Genomic DNA, 21,161 nt, shown 5'->3' on the forward strand with positions numbered 1-21,161 from the left:
CTTATGAGTACGCTTGCAGTATAAAACTACTAAACTAGCTAGTTTACTGAGACTATAACTTCAAAGTGTACAAAGTATTTAAATTAATAAACCTCAGTGTACCTGTAAGTTTTTCTTTATTTTAAATTGCAGTACAAACTACAAACATAGAGGTAAACTAGTTTGTGTACTCAAAGTTTACTCCTGTGTTACTTAAAGTATACTTTATATACTACAAAGTGGGCCAATTTAGTCCCAATAAGTATTGAAACAGTACACTTACAAGTATAACTAAAACACTGATATATGTATACGTGCTACATAAAGTATACTTAAAAATATACTTGAACTTTACTTAAGTATACTTAGTAAAATAAACTTGAAGTATACTACTTTTCGTAAGGGATATCCCTGTAGGCATTTATTTTTTATTTTTTATTATAGCTATTATTGAATTTGGCTATTTAATAATTGATTATGTAATGACAAACCAAAAACGTTCAAAATGACATTCAAATGAGAGTTGCGTGGTAAAATGCATGTGTTTACAGATTGTCAGAGTGTTGTGGCTCCCGGATTGTGGAATGCTCTTCCCCAAAACATCAAGCTTCCTCCCTTCCCTCCTTCAAAAACCTCTTGAAAACAGTCTCTCTCTCTCTCTCTCTCTCTCTCTCTCTCTCACTCTGTGTATTACTCTTCAGTTCTCAGTTTGTAAAGTAGCCTGTTATAGATGTTTATCTACGTTCTCTCTTATCTGTCTTTGTAAGTGGTCTTTTATATATTACTGTCAGCTCTTGCTATGTGTTCTGTCTTCTGGTATTGATGTTTATGTTTCTAAAACCTGACTTGTAAAGGGCCCTTAAGTGTTGGAGTGGCTCGATATAAATAAAATTATTATTGTCTTTGATTCTAGGCTACTTGTTTGTAGGCTAATTGACCCATACATTTATATTTTTAAATTAAATTAAAAAATGTATGTAGTTAATTATTTAAATAAAAGCATTGAATAATAATAATAGTAGTAGTAGTATATTTTAAAAATAATAGCTTGAAGAAATTGGAACGTTGCTGAAATTTTCCCCGAACAAAGCAATGCAAAGTTGTAACACTAGGTGACGTCATCGAGCTGTGTAATGACGCGCTGCTTTTCTTCCAAATATCAACCATAGAGTAGAAGGACCGAGTAAATTATTGTTGATTTTAATAGTAGTAAAAACATTATTAGAATAAGAAATTAATGTTGAGAAATTCAATGCAAATCCATTCTGATTAATTATTTTTTTTTAAATTAAATTTAGAAGGATTATCGCTGTGTGTTATTATCGTGCTAGATTATTGACATCTATGGTCGCAGGTGTTAGGCTGTTGTGTTATCAGTCACTGAAGAGGATGTTATATGGTTTAAGGCTTTAGTGTTTATTTACAGCCACCGGATGTTTCTGAATACGTTCCATTTATGAACGGAAAAAAACAGGTCAAAGACATCCGGGGAGGACTGACTGGAGCTATCTCACACCTTTCATACAAAGTTACCAAAGTATGTACAGAATACAATAAAACTAAAACAGGCATTGCTTTTTTTCACGGAAACGACTAAATTAAACGTCCTGAAGCTCGACAGCCATATTGTTTACAGAAACACAATGACTAGTTGCGAGAGTCCCCCTTTCATTGTTCAGCATAATATCCTCTGGGAAATTTTCAGCCTTGGATTTTCTTTTTCTTTTTTTTTCACGGGATAATGACGGGAAACCATATGAAAGGCTGGACGCGCGGACCTCTCTGCCTCCTGATTGGCCCGCTGGCGTTTCCAACCGAGCGCGATTGGCCAATCAGAACGTCACTCACCGAGCGCCTTGGACCCTCGAGTTCGAAACTTTTCGAAAAGCTGGAGTCGGGTTACAAACTCTGGTAACCGAACGCGAAGAGAGAGGAGAGGAAAACGCGTGAATTATTCACATCAGCTGCGCAGACGCAACACATACCTGTCGGACACACTTTACTCTCTTCATATGATATTTTCACGCCTTATGCATGCGGCTCTAGGTAGTTTTTGACTGTCAGGGCAGTCTAGATGGAGGTTTGAAGAAAGAAAGTTATTCTTTAGACGCCCAGTATCCGGTTCAAGTAGAGGAGAGGTGAGTAAGTGTCTGACTGACTCCACTAACACACATTCTGCATGTCGTGCATTCGTGAAACATTGAAAATGTGTGTTTTTCATCTGTATTCATGCTAAAATCAACAGTTTTGTATAGAACGCATGCCCTTTATTATTGATTTAGGTTATTTTGCATCATATTTATAATGCATACAGTTTTCTCTACAATGTAACGTTACTTGTGTTTTGAGAATAAAACAGAACCTGTGCTTTTACTGCATGCATAAGCAGATTATAACCGTTACACTGTAAAATAACAAGCCGGTATGAAAACTATGAATATTATGTCAACACTAATTTGCCAATTTGACAGTGACTCAAATGTTGGGAAGCATAAATATTTGAGATGAAGGACAATACAAGTGTAAGTGTGTAGGAGTAGCAGAGCGGTAACTCATTGACAGAGATGGGGGATCTGACCTTATATACTGGACTGCAAAGTGCACTTACACCAGGCTTCGGTTGTCACCTAGGAAACATTCACCTTCTGCGTTCTTTCAGAATGTCTGAAGCTTCTGTATGTTCCATTATGTATTCAATAGTCAGTGCTTATTATGGGCTTTAAGGCTGGTGTTTACCAGCTTTAATTATATGCAAATACATTTCAAACAAACACCTGAAGCCTTTATTATCAAGACTGAGACTTTGTTGACACAGACACTCTGGAGTTGAGAGTCGAGCTGTTGGATGTGGAGTAAAGAGCATGCAGTTTTACTTCACATGGATGCTGACTAAACATTTTCTGTGTGTCTGGAGACACTGGATGCTGGAAAAACCCTCATCCATCTTGGGCCATTTAACTTTCTTAGTTTCATCTTTAACTTTACCAGTGCAAGGTTGCAAGCCGATGCCATGGGAGCCACTTTTGACCTCAGAGTAAAAAAATAAATAAATAAGGGTAATTGTGACGTAAAGTTTAAAATTATTAACTCACATTATGAGATATCACAATTCTGAGAAACACAACTGCAGCTGTGAAATGTTGCAATTCCAATATTTTATTTTTATTATATTGTTTAATGACAACAAATGTACACAAAATTGCACAAGATTTGCTCAGTATTTACTCAGATCAAAGAAATTGCTAATGATTTAATTATATATATATATATATATATATATATATATATATATATATATATATATATATATATATATAAATACACACACTCAAATTATTTATTTAGTAATTATTTATTGAAATAATACATATTTTTAATAATGATTATTAAATAGTGTTAACTGTAAAAATATATAATTATATCATTTTATTCATTTTAATCATTTTAATGAAATCGAAAACATACACAAATATCAGATCGCAAAAATAATTATATATATAATTATTAAAATCACAGTTTATGTTATTTAATTCTCAATTGCAAAGTATTTGTTTTAGAATGTTTCAAATTGTTATAGAATATTGTTATTTAATTATTTAAAATGCATATTTGAAATATTTGTAGTTATTTTTCTTATAAAATGTATAATAATTCTTGTTATTTAATACACAACTGCAGAAATTTTTATTGTAAAATGTGTTATGTTGTTGTTATTATTACTTAAATAATTGTGGATTCATGCTTTTAAGAGTTGCGTGTGGAGTAGATCTCGCTGCCAGTTCGCCACCTCTTCAGTTTATTTATTTAAGCACACAACAGGTTAGTTTGCTTATCTTTTTGGCATCTTGTATCTCACAAACACTAATTCTGTCTGAGAGATTGGTTCTCGTAATGAACGTTCCCAGGCTTTGATCACCTTTGCACAAAAACACATTTAGGTGACCCAAAGCTTTATTCCTAAATTGGTTCATGTTTTATTAAAATCCAGGACTATTTTGTGAAACCGCTGAATAATTCATGTCACCGCAGGCTTCTCTAGAACTGTGTGGCCAGAAAAAAAAAAAAGTGTTGTTCATATCATTTTGACTATACCCCATGAACCCTGCACATCAGATGATTGATAAGACCAAACACATGAAAGATATGATGCTGTGACTCTTTTATCCCCTGTCCATACCTGAAAACAGAGCTAAATGTTAGTTGGAGTTTAGACAGTGGTCCTTTGTTGGGTTTTCCAGCTTCAGGAAGCTTGTTCCTCAAGGCATAATTGCTGAGGAGGGTCGTTAGATGACAAGGAGGTCTAGTATGCTTGGAGAAAGTGATCCATTAGATGTAGTTTCAGCATCTACCAGAAATCACTCCCACACCTGAAACAATCAGTTCAGACAGACAGCCATGGCTCAGTGATCTCCAATGCTCTCCACAATCTCTCGCCTTCCTACTCGCCAATCATGGAGAACGCAACCTTATACCTTCAGGAAGGTGAGTGTTGGCTTCTGGTTGATGCTGAGCAACTGGAAACCCCAGTCTCTTGTTACAGCTTCTTTGTCAAGTGTTGAATCAAACACCACAAGCGTTGCTGGGATATAGATCTGTAGTCCGATGTTGTTTGTTTCACTCTAGTTTCTGTTGTTACATGAGCTTTTATGTCTTGTTTTGTTTCCACCCATGTAAAACTGGCCACTAATGATAATGTTGTGAAGTTGGTCACTGCCCAATGTTGCTTGGCCAGGGTTCAGTTATTTTATGCTGCTGCAGTTGGGAGTGCAAAAATGAAAGAAGAGCCTAGACTAATTTTCAGATATGTATAAACTGAGAAATGTGGCTTGGAAACCCATTTCCTTCTGAGACCAGATTACCTTGGGATTTTTGAATGATTTCAGTGTCATCTCCCTGTTGAAAAAAACAGCATATGCTGCTTAGGTATGTTTATGATGCTGGTTTAAGATGGTCATTTGTTGGTTTAAGATGGTCCTTTGTTGGTTTAAGCTGGTAATTTGCTGGTGTTTGCTGGTCCTTTGCTGGTTTCTGCTGGCCTTTTGCTGGTCCTTTGCTGGTCCTTTGCTGGCCCTTTGCTGGTTTCTGCTGGCCTTTTGCTGGTCCTTTGCTGGTCCTTTGCTGGCCCTTTGCTGGTTTCTGCTGGCCTTTTGCTGGTCCTTTGCTGGTCCTTTGCTGGCCCTTTGCTGGTTTCTGCTGGCCTTTTGCTGGTCCTTTGCTGGTCCTTTGCTGGCCCTTTGCTGGTTTCTGCTGGCCTTTTGCTGGTCCTTTGCTGGTCCTTTGCTGGCCCTTTGCTGGCCCTTTGCTGGTTTAAGCTGGTCATTTGTTGGTTTTTGCTGGTTTATGCTGGTCCTTTACTGGTTTAAGATGGTCATTTGCTAGATTAAGCAAATCTAGCAAATCTAGCAAATGAGAAACGACACGGGGAAGTCATGGCCTAATGGTTAGAGGGTTGGACTCCCAATCGAAGGAGTGGGTTCTAGTCTCGGGCCGGACGGAATTGTGGGTGGGGGTAGTGCATGAACAGCTCTCTCCACCTTCAATACCATGACTTAGGTGCCCTTGAGCAAGGCATCGAACCCCCAACTGCTCCCCGGGTGCCGCAGCATAAATGGCTGCCCACTGCTCTGGGTGTGTGCTCACAGTGTGTGTGTGTGTTCACTGCTCTGTGTGTGTGCATTTCGGATGGGTTAAATGCAGAGCACAAATTCTGAGTATGGGTCACCATACTTGGCTGAATGTCACTTCACTTCACTATGATTATGCTGGTTTAAGATGGTAATTTGCTGGTCCTTTGCTGGTTTCTGCTGGCGCTTTGCTGGTTTCTGCTGGCGCTTTGCTGGTTTAGGCTGGTCCTTTGCTGGTTTAGGCTGGTCCTTTGCTGTTTTAGGCTGGTCCTTTGCTGGTTTAAGATGGTCCTTTGGTGGTTTATGCTGGTCATGTGCTGGCAAAGAACCAGCATAAACCAGCCAAAGGATAAACCAGCAAAGGACCATCTTAAACCAGCATAAACCAGCATCCCAGCATCAAGACATACCTATCCAGCATATGCAGATTTTTTCATCAGGGCTGTTTTGTTGGAGTGTTTTGACAGCAGTTATTAGTGCCCAAATGCATCTAGATTTGGTTGTAAACATGCAAATTGATTTTCTGTTTATCTGTCGGGAGTCCAGTCTCACCCTCGCCCTTTCTCTAACAAATTACCTTTGATCTCAACAGATATTAATACGTGGCTCTGTAATCGGCGTTAGAAGTCCCGCTTACCAGGGATACAGTCTCGCAAAGATTTTCCCAGGGAATCGAGTCACATCAAAAGTGCCTTTTCAAAGAAATGCAAATCGCGTGTGTGCAAAAAAGACAATGTGCTGGAGAATCCGCCAGTCTCAGACCACGCACAGAATCACTTGTTCTGCGGTTTAATTAGGAACAATTCATTGCAGTGACTCAGACTTGAAGGGATTCTGTCGTGAGCAACACTTCCCCAGGGAGCGGTCATTTTAAGAAGGGGAAATTGTCCTGTCAGGCCCGTGCGAGACTTAGGAAGTTCATTGTTTGGTTAAAGCCTCTAAAGTGTAGCATTTGCCGTGTGAGAACGGAAATACATGGATGTTCTGTTCAGATTGTTTTGTTGCATACAAAATCTGTGAATTGACCATTTATGTTTGTATGTGCTGGAAGGAAACATGCACGGGGGGTAGTTTCAGAAACCTTTTTATGTCTTGCCTCTTTGATGGGAGAATGAGTCAGTAAGATGGGTTTCCTTAAACCCCTGCAGAGAAACCTTTTAAAGTCTGCATGTAGCATCGATGTCTAACATGTTTCATGTACTCTTGTAAAAATGTATTTTGCAGAGATGTCATTGAAGGTCTATTTTAGGTTCTGCAAATAACCTTTAAATAATCTGAAGAACATTTTCTCCAATGGAAACATTCCATAGATGTGTCGAAGTTTCTTTATTGAATTATAGATGCCAATGAATAACTGTTATTTGTAGGGAAGTATCGATCAGATTCTCAGTATGCGTGTTGGCTCAAATACTGGCTTTTTCTCCAAATCCGATATTGTGCTTATACTATTCCATGTTATTGTTAAGCCTCACAAAAGCAAAAAAAAAAAAACAACCATTATAAAGCACCATAAAATCGAAAGTCTAAGTGTTCTGAAGCCGTTCCATAGTTTAATGTGAGGTACAGATTAATATTTGAGTCGTTAAATTCAAGTTCACATACACTTTTCTCTCTACTGCTGCTCCTATCTGTTATATGTTGCTGCCTTCATTACTTTGCTAAAGGAAATGTCTTTATAAATATACATTTTCAAAAAGCTGGAGTCGGGTTACAAACTCTGGTAACCGAACGCGAAAAGACTGGAGGAAAACGCGTGAATAATGTATTTTACAACAATACAAAGTATTTTATTTTACAAACAATACAATTATTTTTTTTGCGTAGACTGAGAACTATGGCTTTCTATAGTAAATGCTGATCCATCTAAAAGCAGGTTTTGGAGATTTACTACTAATCACAGAACCGGCTTTACTGACAAGATGTGCATGATAATCGCATTCGAATAATCATGCAGTCCAGTTGCATCCCTAGTTATTTACATGAGTGTATAAGCTTGGTTTGTGTTCCTCTTGTTAGATTGTGTTTGATTTCAAGAGTCAATATTTAGCATGTTTTGACTTCAACGTGGGAGTCATCTACATTTTCCGTATACGCTTCCAGGCGAGACACTCAAGATAAACATCTAATGTCCCAATTGGATGCATGACTGTTGTTTGAAAGAATTTCAAACAAGCAGCTCCGTTTTAAGTTTTCCATGTTTCATAAAACTCATTTTGAATGGCTGCCTTTGTTTGTGTCTCATCCGTAGACATCATGGACTCGTTCAGCACGAAGAGCCTTGCCCTGCAGGCCCAGAAAAAGCTCATGAGCAAGATGGCAACCAAGACGATGGCCAACCTCTTCATAGACGACACCAGCAGCGAGGTACTGGACGAGCTGTATCGGGTTACCAAAGAGTACACACGCAACCGCAAGGAGGCCCAGAAGATCATCAAGAACCTCATTAAGATGGTGGTCAAGTTGGGCGTCCTCTACCGCAACGGCCAGTTCAACAACGAGGAGCTTGCGCTGGTTGAGCGATTCCGGAAGAAAGTACACACGCTGGCGATGACAGCCGTCAGCTTCTACCAAATCGAATTCACCTTCGACCGCCGCGTCATGAGCAACCTGCTCAACGATTGCCGCGAACTGTTGCACCAGACCATCAACCAGCACCTGACGGCAAAGTCTCATTCCCGTATCAACCACGTCTTCAATCATTTCTCTGATTGCGAGTTCCTTGCGACGTTGTACGGACCTTCGGAAGTGTACCACGGCCACTTGCAGAAGATCTGTGAAGGAGTTAACAAGATGCTGGATGATGGCAATCTTTGACCACTACCTGTTGTCTTTGTTTGATGGAAATGCTAAATTTATTTGAACATCATATTTGTGTGTTTTAAATGGAGCTTAAGCTCAGATTATCTCGTGCCTTATTTGTGCATTGGACACTCAATCATTTGTCTTGAATGTACGTTTGTCCTTCCAATGGAACATCTTTTTTCTTGACTCCTGTATTTTCAGAAACGGGGATTAGAGGTGGTTTATAACGCAAACCTAACGTGATCCAATGCAAATCTTTCTCCCATTCGTCCAATGGTAATTTTTAGACTGCAGTTTGTTTAAAATCCACCATCGGAGGAAATGAAGGACCATTTGCAAACCATTTGGATACTGAGAGGACATTTCAAGCACTGCAAATATGAAATACACTGGGGGATATGTATGAAACGTTTCATTCCTAATATAAGGAAATGAGCCTGCAGCATCACCCTCTCGCTTCCTGAAAATAGACACGTTAAATCCGCAACCCAAAAGGACTGTTTATGGACATGTCTCTTGTGAGTCATTTACAGGTTGATGTTAAACTATTTGGAAACAATCCCCTCTGTGATTTCTAAACTTGGTCATAAAGCAGTTTACGTTCATCTTATGTTTGTTTTTCCACTCCATATCGCCCCCCTGCTGATGGGAGGTCTTTACTGAGATGCAGTTCCTTATCAAGGAATGAAGAATGTGCTAGAATGTCACTGTACGACCTTTTCGGCATGTTTACTTACTGTTTTAATCAAGGTTTCATGAGTATAAATACACGATTGAGCCGTAACTTCCCTGATATGTCACTTCTGATTGATTTTAACTTATGTGAACAAAGAAGTCTCATTGTCCCATTTCTGCCATCAGTTTGTTTTAGCTCCAGCGGTTTTGACATATTATTTTGACTTGTACTGGGTGTATACAAGTTCAGATCTTTCGACATCACCTCTGGGATGTCGGTTACCACAAAAACATTGTACGAGCTAACAAAACAGAAATGCTTTTAGTAGAAGTCTATGAGGCAACTCTGTACTTGTCCCATATTCTTGTATGTGTACATGATTTTAACCTAGAATATTCCAAACTTGTGTCTTTCTTACAAAATTACATACCGAAAGAATCACAACAATTTCCTGTATCTATGCACTTATTATTAATATTAATGTTGTCAATAGCAAAGGGTTGTTTGAATTTGTTTTGTTGTCACTAGTTTTTTTTTATTTTTAGCTAAAGCTCTTACGAATAAAGCATCAACAATTTCAAGGGAAAACAAGTGAAACTTTTGAGTAACTTTGACAGCTGTGAAAGCCATACCTCCCGATTATCCTAAAACCTCTCAGGGTTCAGTCTCGAATGCCTCTTACTTACATGTGGTGTTTTGGGCCAATTCAAACAGATAAAGGACCGGATACCTTATTTTGCTTTGTGCAGATATCATCTGAACATTAAAGCTCTTATCTTTCACATTGCAACATGTTTTTAAACTAGAATGTTAAAGGCAATTTTTGTTAATCACAAACAAGTTCTGTTAATGTACGTTGTTTTCTTTGTTTTCTAAAAATGATGTATATAATTACAGTATTTGTGTGTGTGTCTATATATAAATGTGTCATTCTTAAGAGGCAAGTGTTCTGTTTTTATTTAATGAGAAATGCAGAACAATCTAGTGAAAGAGTCTTAGCAGTATTAGCATGATTGCCCTGGATTACACTATGCTAATCCCTCTAGGCATGCTAGATTGTTTTATCCAGAAAACAAGCTTATAAATCATACAGAATACTTTTTTTGGGGAATGCAAAAATGCACACAGTTTTTTTTGTAAGGGGTAGGTTTAAGTGCAGGGTGATTGAAAATACAGTTTGTTAAGAAGACAAAACATTACGCCTATGCAGAGTCTATTCAAGGATAGCAAACCAGAGGTGTCTATGGCATCAGTGTTTACAGTGTGGTATCAGTATAAAAATATAATCCTAATTCTCCCTGGGGTAGTCCCGATCTCGAAACCAAATCGCAGTGATGTTCACAGGTCTGACGAGAGCTAGACAATATAAAAATGGTAAAAACCTGTGGAAATGAGACGCTGGTTTCATTTGCTATTCTTCTCACGGCTGTTTCGGTGAGTCGTTCTGACACAGCTTCTGTTCTCTGTGCTGATGCTCGATCTCCCTCCGGGTGATACCTGAGATGTGACAGTTACCATGGACTTAAGTTCTTAAACCTGGCAAGTTCTTTTGTTTATTTTCCTCCTCCTTCACCATTCTGTCCTCTAGGGATCTAAAACCTGCTGTGTTTGTTTTTATTTAAAAGCAAACGTGAATGTAAAGCAATTACTTATATGATAACCAAACACATAGCCTACATAAAGAATTCATTGATATTCTGCATTGCTCTCAAGGTTATACCGTCAGCGACATTACATTACAGACCCCGCCAGGTGGGTTATGTAACCTTGTTTGTCCTGATTTCTATTTATTAGAAGTGGAATTTCGTAGTTATTAATAGCTGGCGACAACGTCACGCATTGACCCGATCTCCGCAATGTCCCTTCACACCTAACCTGCAAAAACGCACGGCTGCCTGTCAGTTGTCTTGGTAACCACCACCAGAGGTGTAGAAATGACCATCTGACCGCAAGACAGAGACGAAAATCACATTAATAGCTCTCATCACAATCAGCTAGCAGAGGCTGGTAAAATCTGCTGCTTTGACTTATCGAAATTCAGCACAGAAAACGAGCATAGCGTTGGTGCGTCATAGTGTAAGTGTCTGAGTTTAAACACACCACAGCTGTTGAACAGCATCTGCAGGCCATTAGTGTTATAAAGTGTCATTGGTTTTGACAGGTAACAGCACTTGTGCATCCAAACTGCATTTGTAATGAACAGCCGCGTTCTAGCATTTTGCGCTATTCATGGCTCGCACTCAGCATGAGAGTGGCGTCTCAAAGCGTTGCGTTCACTGCTGCAGAGATGTGTCTGGTGTCAAAAAGAAGGCCCTCTGTCCAGTGCTCTGGGAGCGTTAGCCCACGGAAGCTACGTCTATGATAACATCTTTGTGGCTGCTTTTAAGTTGTTTATCAGTAATACTGAACAGTGACTTTTCAGTCATGTTGCTGTCGGCTGCAAGACCTAGTGTTATACACAATTTTTATTGCTTTTAGTAATTTTTTTTTCTTAAAGTGAAATTTCTGCACCATTAACTGCTGTTTTCAAATCAGCTTACGGATAAGAAAAGCATGCACACATGCGACTACCACGATCTTTGGATTATATAGTATGTACACAACATAGAACATTTTCTGTTTGCAAATTATGTTTGCTGCATAAACCTGCACTGAGTGCAATGCTGTATCCCACAATGCAATGTCCTCAACTTGACCACACCATTTTCAATGTTATGAATGGAGTGAAAGATTAGATCCATATTTTCTAAATTATTATTTGTTCAGACTGCCAAAAAAAAAGTATTCCAAGAAGATAAAGACATTATATAAGATGTAATGAGGTCACGAAACAAAAATAATACATTCAGTTGTTGCAGTTGTTTATTGAATGTGATATATAATTGGTATAGCAACTTCAAAATCATGAGTAATACTTCATAGTAAAATATAGTTGGGAGAAATGAGTAAGTTAATGCAGGCCGAATGTTACATCTTTTTTTTTTTTTGCTGGATGTACTTTAGATTGGGTTGATATGAATCAGAGACTGTGTCAGGGGTAAAATTCCTGACCTTTCTCAGAGTGATCGTTAAGTTTATGTGGAAATGAGAAAAGAACTGAAACCTAAAGCAGATGGGAATAACAATGGTAAACATTTGCATTTGTGACCTTTCAATCTTGGGTATGGAGAATTCAAATGTTACCACGGGACGTCAATCTTAACATGGGAAATATATAGATTGACTTTCCGATTATTTGCACTTTAATTTAATTGCAATTTTTCTGTAGGTCAATACATAGCTAAACTGTTACGGTTGCTAAAACATGCAATTGAAAAAATTGAAAACATGCAACTAATGTAGAATTGAAACTTCAGTGCACTTTCTGAGATCCCTTCATACCAGAAATAAACCTAAGACATGAAGAAGTATTTTCATGCTGCAGCGTGCCAGGTTATTAATTTTAAAAGTCACATCCTCATGCGTTTTTTTAGGGACTAGCCCTGCCTGTGCTGCCCCATAAAGCACTAGAGGGGGAGTGTGCCTCCCCTGGCATCCTGCTATAAAATCCTGGGTGTAATTGTAGCGTACTGATGCAGAACAGGAGTAATCAGATCAGTCCCGAGGCTGGGAACAAATAGGGACACACAGCATCAGCACTGGATTAAATCCCCCCCTCCACGACCCCCCTCACTGATTGAGGTCCTGCAAGTATGTAAACGAGAGCGAGGGAGAGAGGAAAATCCGTGAGAGGGAGTGGGAGGAAGAATGAACCAGAAAGGGAGGCAGCGCAGTGCGAGTGAGTGAGAGAGAGGGGATGGGGAGGGCGTCAAAGGCAGGAAGCAAGCAACAGCCAGTGGAACAGAAATGCAGGGAGTTTGAGGGTGAGGGTGAAAAACGGAGGCCTGCCGCCAATGACAGGACGAACGGGAGCAAAGTGAGGTAAGAGAGAAAGAAGGGCAAGGATCCAGAGGAAGAAAACACACCGGGATAACATCTGCGAGAGGAAGCAACACACCAGAGGTTGGGGGTCAGAGTGAAGAAACATGCAAGAGAAAGTTTAAAGACAGGACAGATGAGAAAAACATCTCCTGGTAATGACAAGGCCGGGACACTTAAAGAAGGGACACATCCTCTCGAGAGTACCCTTCTTGGGCCGCAGAATGTTCTCCGAGACAAAAGGGGTCGGAGAGACACGCTTTCAACCCGCCACTTCAAGCCAACTACAAAATGGAATACAAAGACCTCAAGCGGACATCCTTGCTTATTTTGGGACTGGGGACCACGGAACGAACACCTGTGGACCAAAGCGGCAGAATTCCCCCCTTAATGGATACACTGCCAGGAAACATTTAGCTGTTCAGGGGGGTCATGCACAGCTAGACATGACTGGCCAGATTTGTCAGACCAGCGTGCAGTTGAACCGGCCTCCAGGGACGGGGCTGCAACATAACAGCGTCTCTGTGAACTACAGCTTGAGAGAATGCAGCTTTGTGGTCCACCGGCACCAGACCGAGCCACACCCCTTCTTGAGGAAGTGTGCTCGAGACGCGCCAACACAGTTCAGAGGTCATGGAAACTGTGGAGTGCCTGTTTGTGCAGCTGAGCAACAATCGGGCTCTGTGCAAGGGGCCTTGCTTATGGAACAACATGCATCAGACTGGACGGACGCAAGTGACACTCACAATTCAACCTTTAATAAGGATGAAGAACTTTGTACTTCTAACAGACAGGGAACTTCACGTAGATGTCTGGGACCTGTGATGCAAGACTCAAACGGACCTAGTCTGGCAAATCAAGTTTTGCTGTCTACCAAAGATGTCGACAAGACCAATTCGAACCCCCTTAAGTGTAAAGCAAAGGTGCCCCAAGGGGATCTCAGTGGACCTGGAAGAGGGTCTTACGCTTTCAGCTCTAAGCAGTCGGAAAGAGCTATTCGGGACCAGATCCAAAGAGTTGTTGTGAATCTTGAGGAGGTTCTACATGGCCTGAAAGAGATACACCTGGAAATGAAGGAGGTAAAGGTTTATTTATCGCTTGGGGATGTTAACAGTTGTTCCTCATAATGAGTTCAACAAAGTGCACGTTTAAATGTTCTGTTAAGTCAAACTCTTTACTATCCATCAGCTGCAGGATAGTCTTAATGGAAGTACTTTAGATATCACATTGGCCATGAATTTTGTTTTAATATTAATCGTAATATAAATATCTAATACTGTTTATAGAGACCCCTGAATATATTGCGCACTGGGCAATTTCACTTCTATGAGGGGATAGTGAAACTTTAATGCAGAGAGGATTGGTCTGATCTGCTCCATTTAGCAAATGTGTGCAACGTTTGAGAGGAACGTTGGCCAGTGGTTTATGGTCCCCTCAGACAGGCAAGAAGAAAGGCCCGCTGTCCGCTCTCAGCTTTTTCCGCAGTCTCGTAAGCTTGTAAACTAGCCTGTCGGCACTCTTGCATGAAATGTGCCCCAATAGAAACTCGAGACATTGGTAGTACGTAACATTTTCAGGAACTGTTTTTTCATTAAATGCTAAATAAACTATGCTTTGTCTTCTCCTGGAACACAGGTGGTCCAGAAGATAGACCTTCTGACGGCCGATATTGATATGGACAATGAAGAACCAGGGGACCCTTTAAAAGGATGCCACTCAGGAAAGATACAAGGAGTCTGCTCTGACAAGTCAGCCCACAAAACACCAACTCCATCTTTGGCACCACCAGCATATCCCATAAAAGATCAAGGGCTGCATGATGCAGGTCAAAAACAGGAATCAACTCAGGAGTTGGTAATTTCTCAAAGACATACATCTGGGACCTCTTCAAGGCGCAGGAGCCAGAAGCCTCCACCTTACCCCTACGCCAGCACAATGGGAAGAGTGAATCCGAAAGCAAAAGACAAAGTTCAGAAGACGCCACCATACCCATTTAGACGGAGACTGCTCTCAACCATTGTTTGAGCAGACTGTGGCTTCAGGGTACAACATGGAGCATTACACACTCTACAAGGTATACCATGTTACAGGCACCTTTGCGGTAAGTTTTGGCTTTATTGGACCCGATAACTCAGAGTGCAGCAGAAATTTATTGTACACAAAGTCTCTTAGATCGCCGGTGAACCGTGTAATACCTTTTCTCTTTAGGTCTATAAAGAGGACATGACAGAAACATCATGTACTAATAAATCTAGAGAGTGACATGGGTGACTGGGGACCACTTCTTAGAAATAGTGTACGTCAGAGGCAAGCCTAAGGTAGCGGGAGATTATTTCTAGCATTAGATGACATCTGGAGCGGGACGCAATCACAATTCCAATCTCCCAGCAACCCCCATCTGTTAAAGGATTATTTTTTTTATTGCTTTCCCAACTCTAGTCTAGTGTTTGAAGTCTTGCCTTAGCAATAGGATGTTCTCAGATACAAGTCATGATAATATTTTAACAAAAACACATTGCAGCAATACTTCGTTTTCAAATGTAGGCATTTTTCAACAGGGATTGAAAAGAAAATGGGCGAACGGTTCTTTTTCAGCATTTTGTCCCCCTTATGTGTACTGCATTGCTCATTTCAAGCTTTTTCAACATGTAGGACAGCATAAAGCATTTTCTGGCTTTAATGTATTTTTGTAAGTCTAAATGCCAGAGAGTCTAATGTGACTCTTTCGGTTCAAGACATTAATTTCCTGAACTGCTGACAATGAGGATTATGACACGGTGCAGATGCTCACATGTACATTTGTGGTACCGACAGTCCTTCTGCAGAGCTGAGTGGACAAATCTCACAATATGACCAGAATCTGCACATAAAAGGATCCTGCAGACTTCTTTCAAACACATTTTGGTGTAATAGAAGTTAATGCGGCAGAATTATACAGATTTCACTCCTTTAAAAGTGCAATAAAGTGCTCAAATGTCTGCAGATTTTGAGATTACAGTGCTTAGAAACAGATAATGCACATTTAAATTATGAAATATATAAATACAAGAAGTCGTTTCAACCGGAAAAAATGAGAAACCAAAAGGTTTTGATAACAGATTTATTTAAAAAATCCAGTACATCAGCTATCAGAATAAAGCACGATTTTCTGTCTTTTCCTCCACCACAGAAATAATCAAAGGATTCTGACAAACCCCAAAGATTAAGCGGAAATTCTCTATGAGTGTACCATTACACCAGCTTAAGAAAGTAAGTATGAGCATGAATGCGCTCATGATAATCAGATTTGCAGGTATGAAGTCAAAGTCAGGCTGAATCCCTAAACCGATAAATGCTGCCAGGGATAGAAACCAATCAACTGCTCTGAACTTAATTTGAAAAAGCCTTCATATCACCTCACATATTTGAATAAATGTGCATGTACATTTTATTTCCCTCATGTCCAATAATAGACTTTCCAATCAGTCCAGTTCTTGACATCTGGCATAATGCTGCCTCTAGGGGAAATCTCTAGTATTTTCTATCACAGGAAGTTCGTTCTTTCATAACTTCCTGTGGTTTGATTTCCTTTGCTTGACTTATGACAGAGAGCAGTTAAGTGGCAGAGTGTCCATAGCTGTCAAATAAATGTCCCCGAGTGATAGGACAATCCTCTTTCGGGTCGGCGAATCAGAGTTCATCGTGGCGTGTCCGACCAATGACAGTGAGCTTGGAAAGCTCCGAATGGAATTTCCCTTCTCTGTGGGTCACTGAATGACAAAATAAAGATGTGCTTGATTAGAAACTGGATTTATTTCCAGTATTGCCAGTAATGGACAAGATTGACTTTTCAAAAACTCTCTGTTATTTCCAGGTTTCCCATAGCTGTGTCAGCTTTGCTGGAAGTAGGAATATGCGGACTCACCTGAAGACTCCGATACAATGTACTCTTCTTCCTTCAAAGCAACATCCCTCTGTCCACCCACGGCCATCTGGGACTGAGAAGAAGAGAGAGGATGAGTGACACAAGACTTTAACAGAGAAGCCTAGAGGAGTGGGCTGAATAACAAAGAGCTCCTCGCTAAGAAAACAAAAAGAGACATGGAGTCTATGGAGCGCTTGTTTCAAGCACGCTTTTGAACTTTTCTTATTTACACAGGGGGCAAGGCCACCAGGACGTAACCGTCATCCCGCTACTGAGAATTTCATTTTAATCTGAAGATAAAGATGTTTTCACAACGTCTTGATATGCAACACCTGAACAAAAAGGGCTGACTGCTTTTGATCTGAGAGCGACGAGCGTTAGGAATCTGAATTAAGGTTTGATCTGCAGCAAATGTCAATGTCATGACTGAGGATAAATTTTAAACAAGATCTTCAAAAAAAAAACTGTGCCAATTCTTTTTTATGTGCAAAGCACACAAATAAAAAGTTGTCATCTGCATATTCTTGGTCGGTGAAATGCATCAACGCATTAAAAGCTAATTTCTTTACATTGAATCATACATTTGGATTGCTGAAAGGTGTCAGGTCATGAGGTATAGCTGAAGTTAATGTGAAACTTACATATGCAGTGGCGTACTCAATCTTGGCTCCTTTTATCTCTGCTTTGAACTGGGTAAAAAACAAGTAGGACTTCCCTTGAGGCCTATCGTGAACAAATTACAGAGAAAAATCAATACGGTCATCTCAAATTAGACGAAAATCTAATCTCGGTTTTCAAATATTTTAGTGTACTTCCTTATTTTGGGTATTGCGTACCGAGTACAGCCACCCAAAACCAAATGCAATAGTGTTTTGAAAAGTTACCTCCATACTGAACAGGAAAACATCTGCTCATCATCACTTAGTCCAACGCTCATTTGCCATTGCTAGAGGAAATCAGAGCACAAAAGGTTCACATTGAAGTCTGAAACGGCGCAATTCTGTGAAATCAAGAAGTTTTACAACAGCGCATAATTGCTACAATTTCCGGGTCGTAAGTGCCAGAGTGAGAAAATTTCTTGCTGTCATTACAATAGTTGGCATTGTCTTAAAATGCTCACAGACACTAAGCTACGAATTATAGGAGGGTCGAACAGCAATGTTTGATTTCCTATCAACTTCTCGGCACATATGAAGGAAAAGTATTAATGAACAAAGTAATCTAATAATGAAGCAATAATCTAAAAATGCTACAAAATAAAATCAAGTTATTGACTTTATATTTTGTGCACTGCATATTACATTTATACACACTTATATAACCAATGCAGAGTTTATAAGAAACAGAATATGCCTCACCTCATTGGTTCCTCCTTGACACGCATATGTGAAGGTGCATTTATACTTTTTCTAAAACGAAACCAAGAAACAGATCACAGTAAAACAGGTTGACAATGCCAAGCTTCCACCTACGAGATATGCAAATTTCCCAGACTAAACTGAACTTTTGAAGGTGGCGTTGAAAGGATGCTGACCCTTACAAAAAATAACCATGGAAACGATGGTTCCTGACAAAAGACCTACAGTTATTAATACTACAAAAAAAATACAAACGTTTCTGCTAGACTGCATGAAAACACTGGGTCCCATCTGACACTATTTACATCTGATAATATGAGATTTGATTTGAGGGCAATATTTTGGTCAGTCCATGAAATAAAGGAATCGAATGGCTTCATAAACCTAAAGGACCATTCACACCAAGGAGGATAACTTTAATGATGACGAAAAATATATAGTTCTCAATCTTAAAGAATAGCAGAGTCCACACCACAGCTATATAACAATAAAGCACAGAAATCACTTTCAGAACAATGTTTCCAAGCTAATGAACAATAAAAACCATTGACACCCAATCAGAATCCATCATGCTATAACTAGCTGGAGAATTTAAGGTGGCAGACAACCGTGTGCTTAGAATAAACCAACTGGTTTGCATGTGTGGACGCAAATAAATCTTTATATCATTCTTGGTGTAAACAAGGCTTTAGTGTATAGATAATACACATACGATGTCTGTTTTAGATCACCTGATCTGGAAAGCATGCAGTGTACAAACATCTGACAGACATCTGTAAGCCATCTGTAATACGTTCTCAATCATAAACGTCTTAAAGAGTAAAACATCCAATAAACGTCTATTTGACATCTGTAAAATGTCAGACAGATTCCATATGAGCAAACACCCTAAAAATAAGTCTTGCAGATGTCAAATAGACATCTCCATGATGTATGTGGTATGTGTGCTATCAGGGTATTTAGCCATGGCCTACTTTATGATGACTTTCTTAGTCTTTCACCTATTTATTCACATCTCCATCCACTTTCATTCATTAGAAAAAGAGCTGCTTGGAGATTCATTCAAAATTGGAAAGGTTTCACATAAGAAAAGGGTCGGACTAACATGCAGGTGAGTAAATCATGTTTTAGTTCATGACTTTATGTTCACTGTTCCTTTAAAAGGTTAACCCGTGACGCAGTGAACGTCATCATCGATCCTCAACAACAGTCCAATGAGAAGATGACGTGTGGTTTTTCAAAGACAGCATCCATTCATTACTAAACGGGTTAAAATCTACAACGTATTTTACAGTAATGCATCAACATACTTTGAAATTTAGAGTAGACTGAAAACGAGAAGTGAAATCGACTGTGTAAACACGAAATCGAGTCGATATGCAAATGATTCAGTTGAAAGAATACACGATAGATCACAAAAAAAACATGGTTTACGTTTGTATAAAAACGTGTTAGCTAATATTTCGTTACTGAAATAACAAAGAGGTTTAATTACTCACGAGTTTAGCAGAGAAAGTCTGCACAACTCCTCCAGGTTTGACATCGAAGTCGAGGGTTTTAGTTCTTTCAGCAAAAGCGCGAGCCGCGCACAACACGACCAACAGCAGCAGAAGCTTTGCACACGAGTTTATGTGAACATTGCATGCCATGATGCTTTCTGGACGAGAGATCTGTGCTGATGTTGTGAATGAAAAGATGCCAGCACTGTTCCTGTATGTTCTTCACAGGACTGGAGAAGTCTGTGGCTCGAGCTGTTAAACTTCTAGTGGACTGGAGTAGAATAACAACTCCTTTCTACAACTTGCCCCAAAAAAAGCATTTGGACACTAAAGGTCATGCACATTCAAATCTATGAAAATGTGGGAATATTGTTTTAATGAAATGGCTTTTTGAATAAACAAAAATAGCATTATGCAAATAGAAGTTTAGATATAGGTTAACATTTGAATGTGCATGCATAAACCTTACCAAAATACCCATGGTTTTATTATAGTAAAAGTGTAGTAACATGCTTTTTGGTGTATTGATTACCATTTGTATAACCACAGTTTCCCTACAAATACTGTGGTTAAAATATGGTTAGTGTATAAAAACCATGGTTAATATGTGGATAGGATAAGTGTAATGTTGATATTTTACATAAAGATCCCACAATTTATCAGATGTTTTTCAGTTCTCCAAACATCATTCACCATTAGCATGTCAGTTTTTCTCTCTCTCTGGTGAGTACCTTTTTTCTGACTTGCAGTAGCCCCCTTGTGGAGTTTTTATTTTTATTTTTTAATTAACATCAAATTTCCCAGCTGCTCAGGTTGTGGCTCATTTCAAAAAGCCCAACAGAATTGTCCTCCACAGTCAACGGTGACATAGTTTCCTTCTGAATTCAGCGCTCTCTGTGGAATTCCTCTTTCTCGTGTTGTTTTAAATGTTCAAGCGGAAGGGAACGTTTCTGGAGACTTTGTTTGGAGATCTTGAGCAAACTGAACTTTCTTGACTCTGATGTCACGCTGTGTTGATTTTACACCATTGACCCATTTCTAAATGAGCCTTGACCACAATTACATCAGAAGATTATTAATACATGACCCTGTGGTTAAAACAAAATAAACTAGTAGTAAAACATATTTATGACTAAATCTGAGTGAGCTCTCAACTTTGTTTCTACACGTTTTAATGCTTTATGCCTTTGTGAAACAGATATTTTTATAACAAAACATATATGTTTATTATTTACTTGACTTTTACTTAAACTTTATCACCAAGGTTTAAAACCTAAATAATAATACAGCATAAAAAATATAAATATAATAAATAGAAGATGTAATTTAATACTTTAAACATTTAGGTTTAAACCGAAACTTCCTGTTAAATAATTCAGATACTCAAATTTAGAAGTCATT

The 21,161-nt window shown here is 39.1% G+C and overlaps 3 protein-coding genes across 4 annotated transcripts; 2 read left to right on the plus strand and 1 right to left on the minus strand.

Annotated features, from left to right (window-relative positions):
- Positions 1–1,836: 1,836 nt before the first annotated feature.
- Positions 1,837–9,731, plus strand: LOC113039362 (tumor necrosis factor alpha-induced protein 8-like protein 1). Of its 2 annotated transcripts, none has more exons than XM_026197269.1 (2): positions 1,837–2,121; positions 7,852–9,731. In XM_026197269.1, exon 2 carries the CDS (start codon positions 7,857–7,859, stop codon positions 8,415–8,417), a length of 561 nt encoding a protein of 186 aa, XP_026053054.1. In that variant the 5' UTR covers positions 1,837–2,121; positions 7,852–7,856; the 3' UTR covers positions 8,418–9,731. The 2 variants fall into 2 exon arrangements, with proteins under 2 accessions (XP_026053054.1, XP_026053053.1); XM_026197268.1 differs by having other exon boundaries at positions 1,838–2,117.
- Positions 9,732–11,953: 2,222 nt separating this feature from the next.
- Positions 11,954–15,100, plus strand: LOC113039341 (uncharacterized). Its single transcript, XM_026197234.1, has 2 exons — positions 11,954–14,078; positions 14,635–15,100. The coding sequence occupies exons 1-2, from the start codon at positions 13,158–13,160 to the stop codon at positions 15,022–15,024; spliced, it is 1,311 nt and encodes a 436-aa protein (XP_026053019.1). The 5' UTR covers positions 11,954–13,157; the 3' UTR covers positions 15,025–15,100.
- A 983-nt stretch (positions 15,101–16,083) lies between these two features.
- Positions 16,084–20,024, minus strand: LOC113039364 (myeloid-derived growth factor). The gene is made up of 6 exons (XM_026197271.1): positions 19,761–20,024; positions 18,262–18,312; positions 17,788–17,849; positions 17,545–17,626; positions 16,904–16,976; positions 16,084–16,748 (listed from the first exon to the last, which is right to left on the minus strand). Exons 1-6 carry the CDS (start codon positions 19,908–19,910, stop codon positions 16,669–16,671), a joined length of 498 nt encoding a protein of 165 aa, XP_026053056.1. The 5' UTR covers positions 19,911–20,024; the 3' UTR covers positions 16,084–16,668.
- Positions 20,025–21,161: the final 1,137 nt, after the last annotated feature.

Source organism: Carassius auratus, chromosome 22, assembly GCF_003368295.1.
Source record: "Carassius auratus strain Wakin chromosome 22, ASM336829v1, whole genome shotgun sequence".
Taxonomy (NCBI): Eukaryota; Metazoa; Chordata; class Actinopteri; order Cypriniformes; family Cyprinidae; genus Carassius; species Carassius auratus.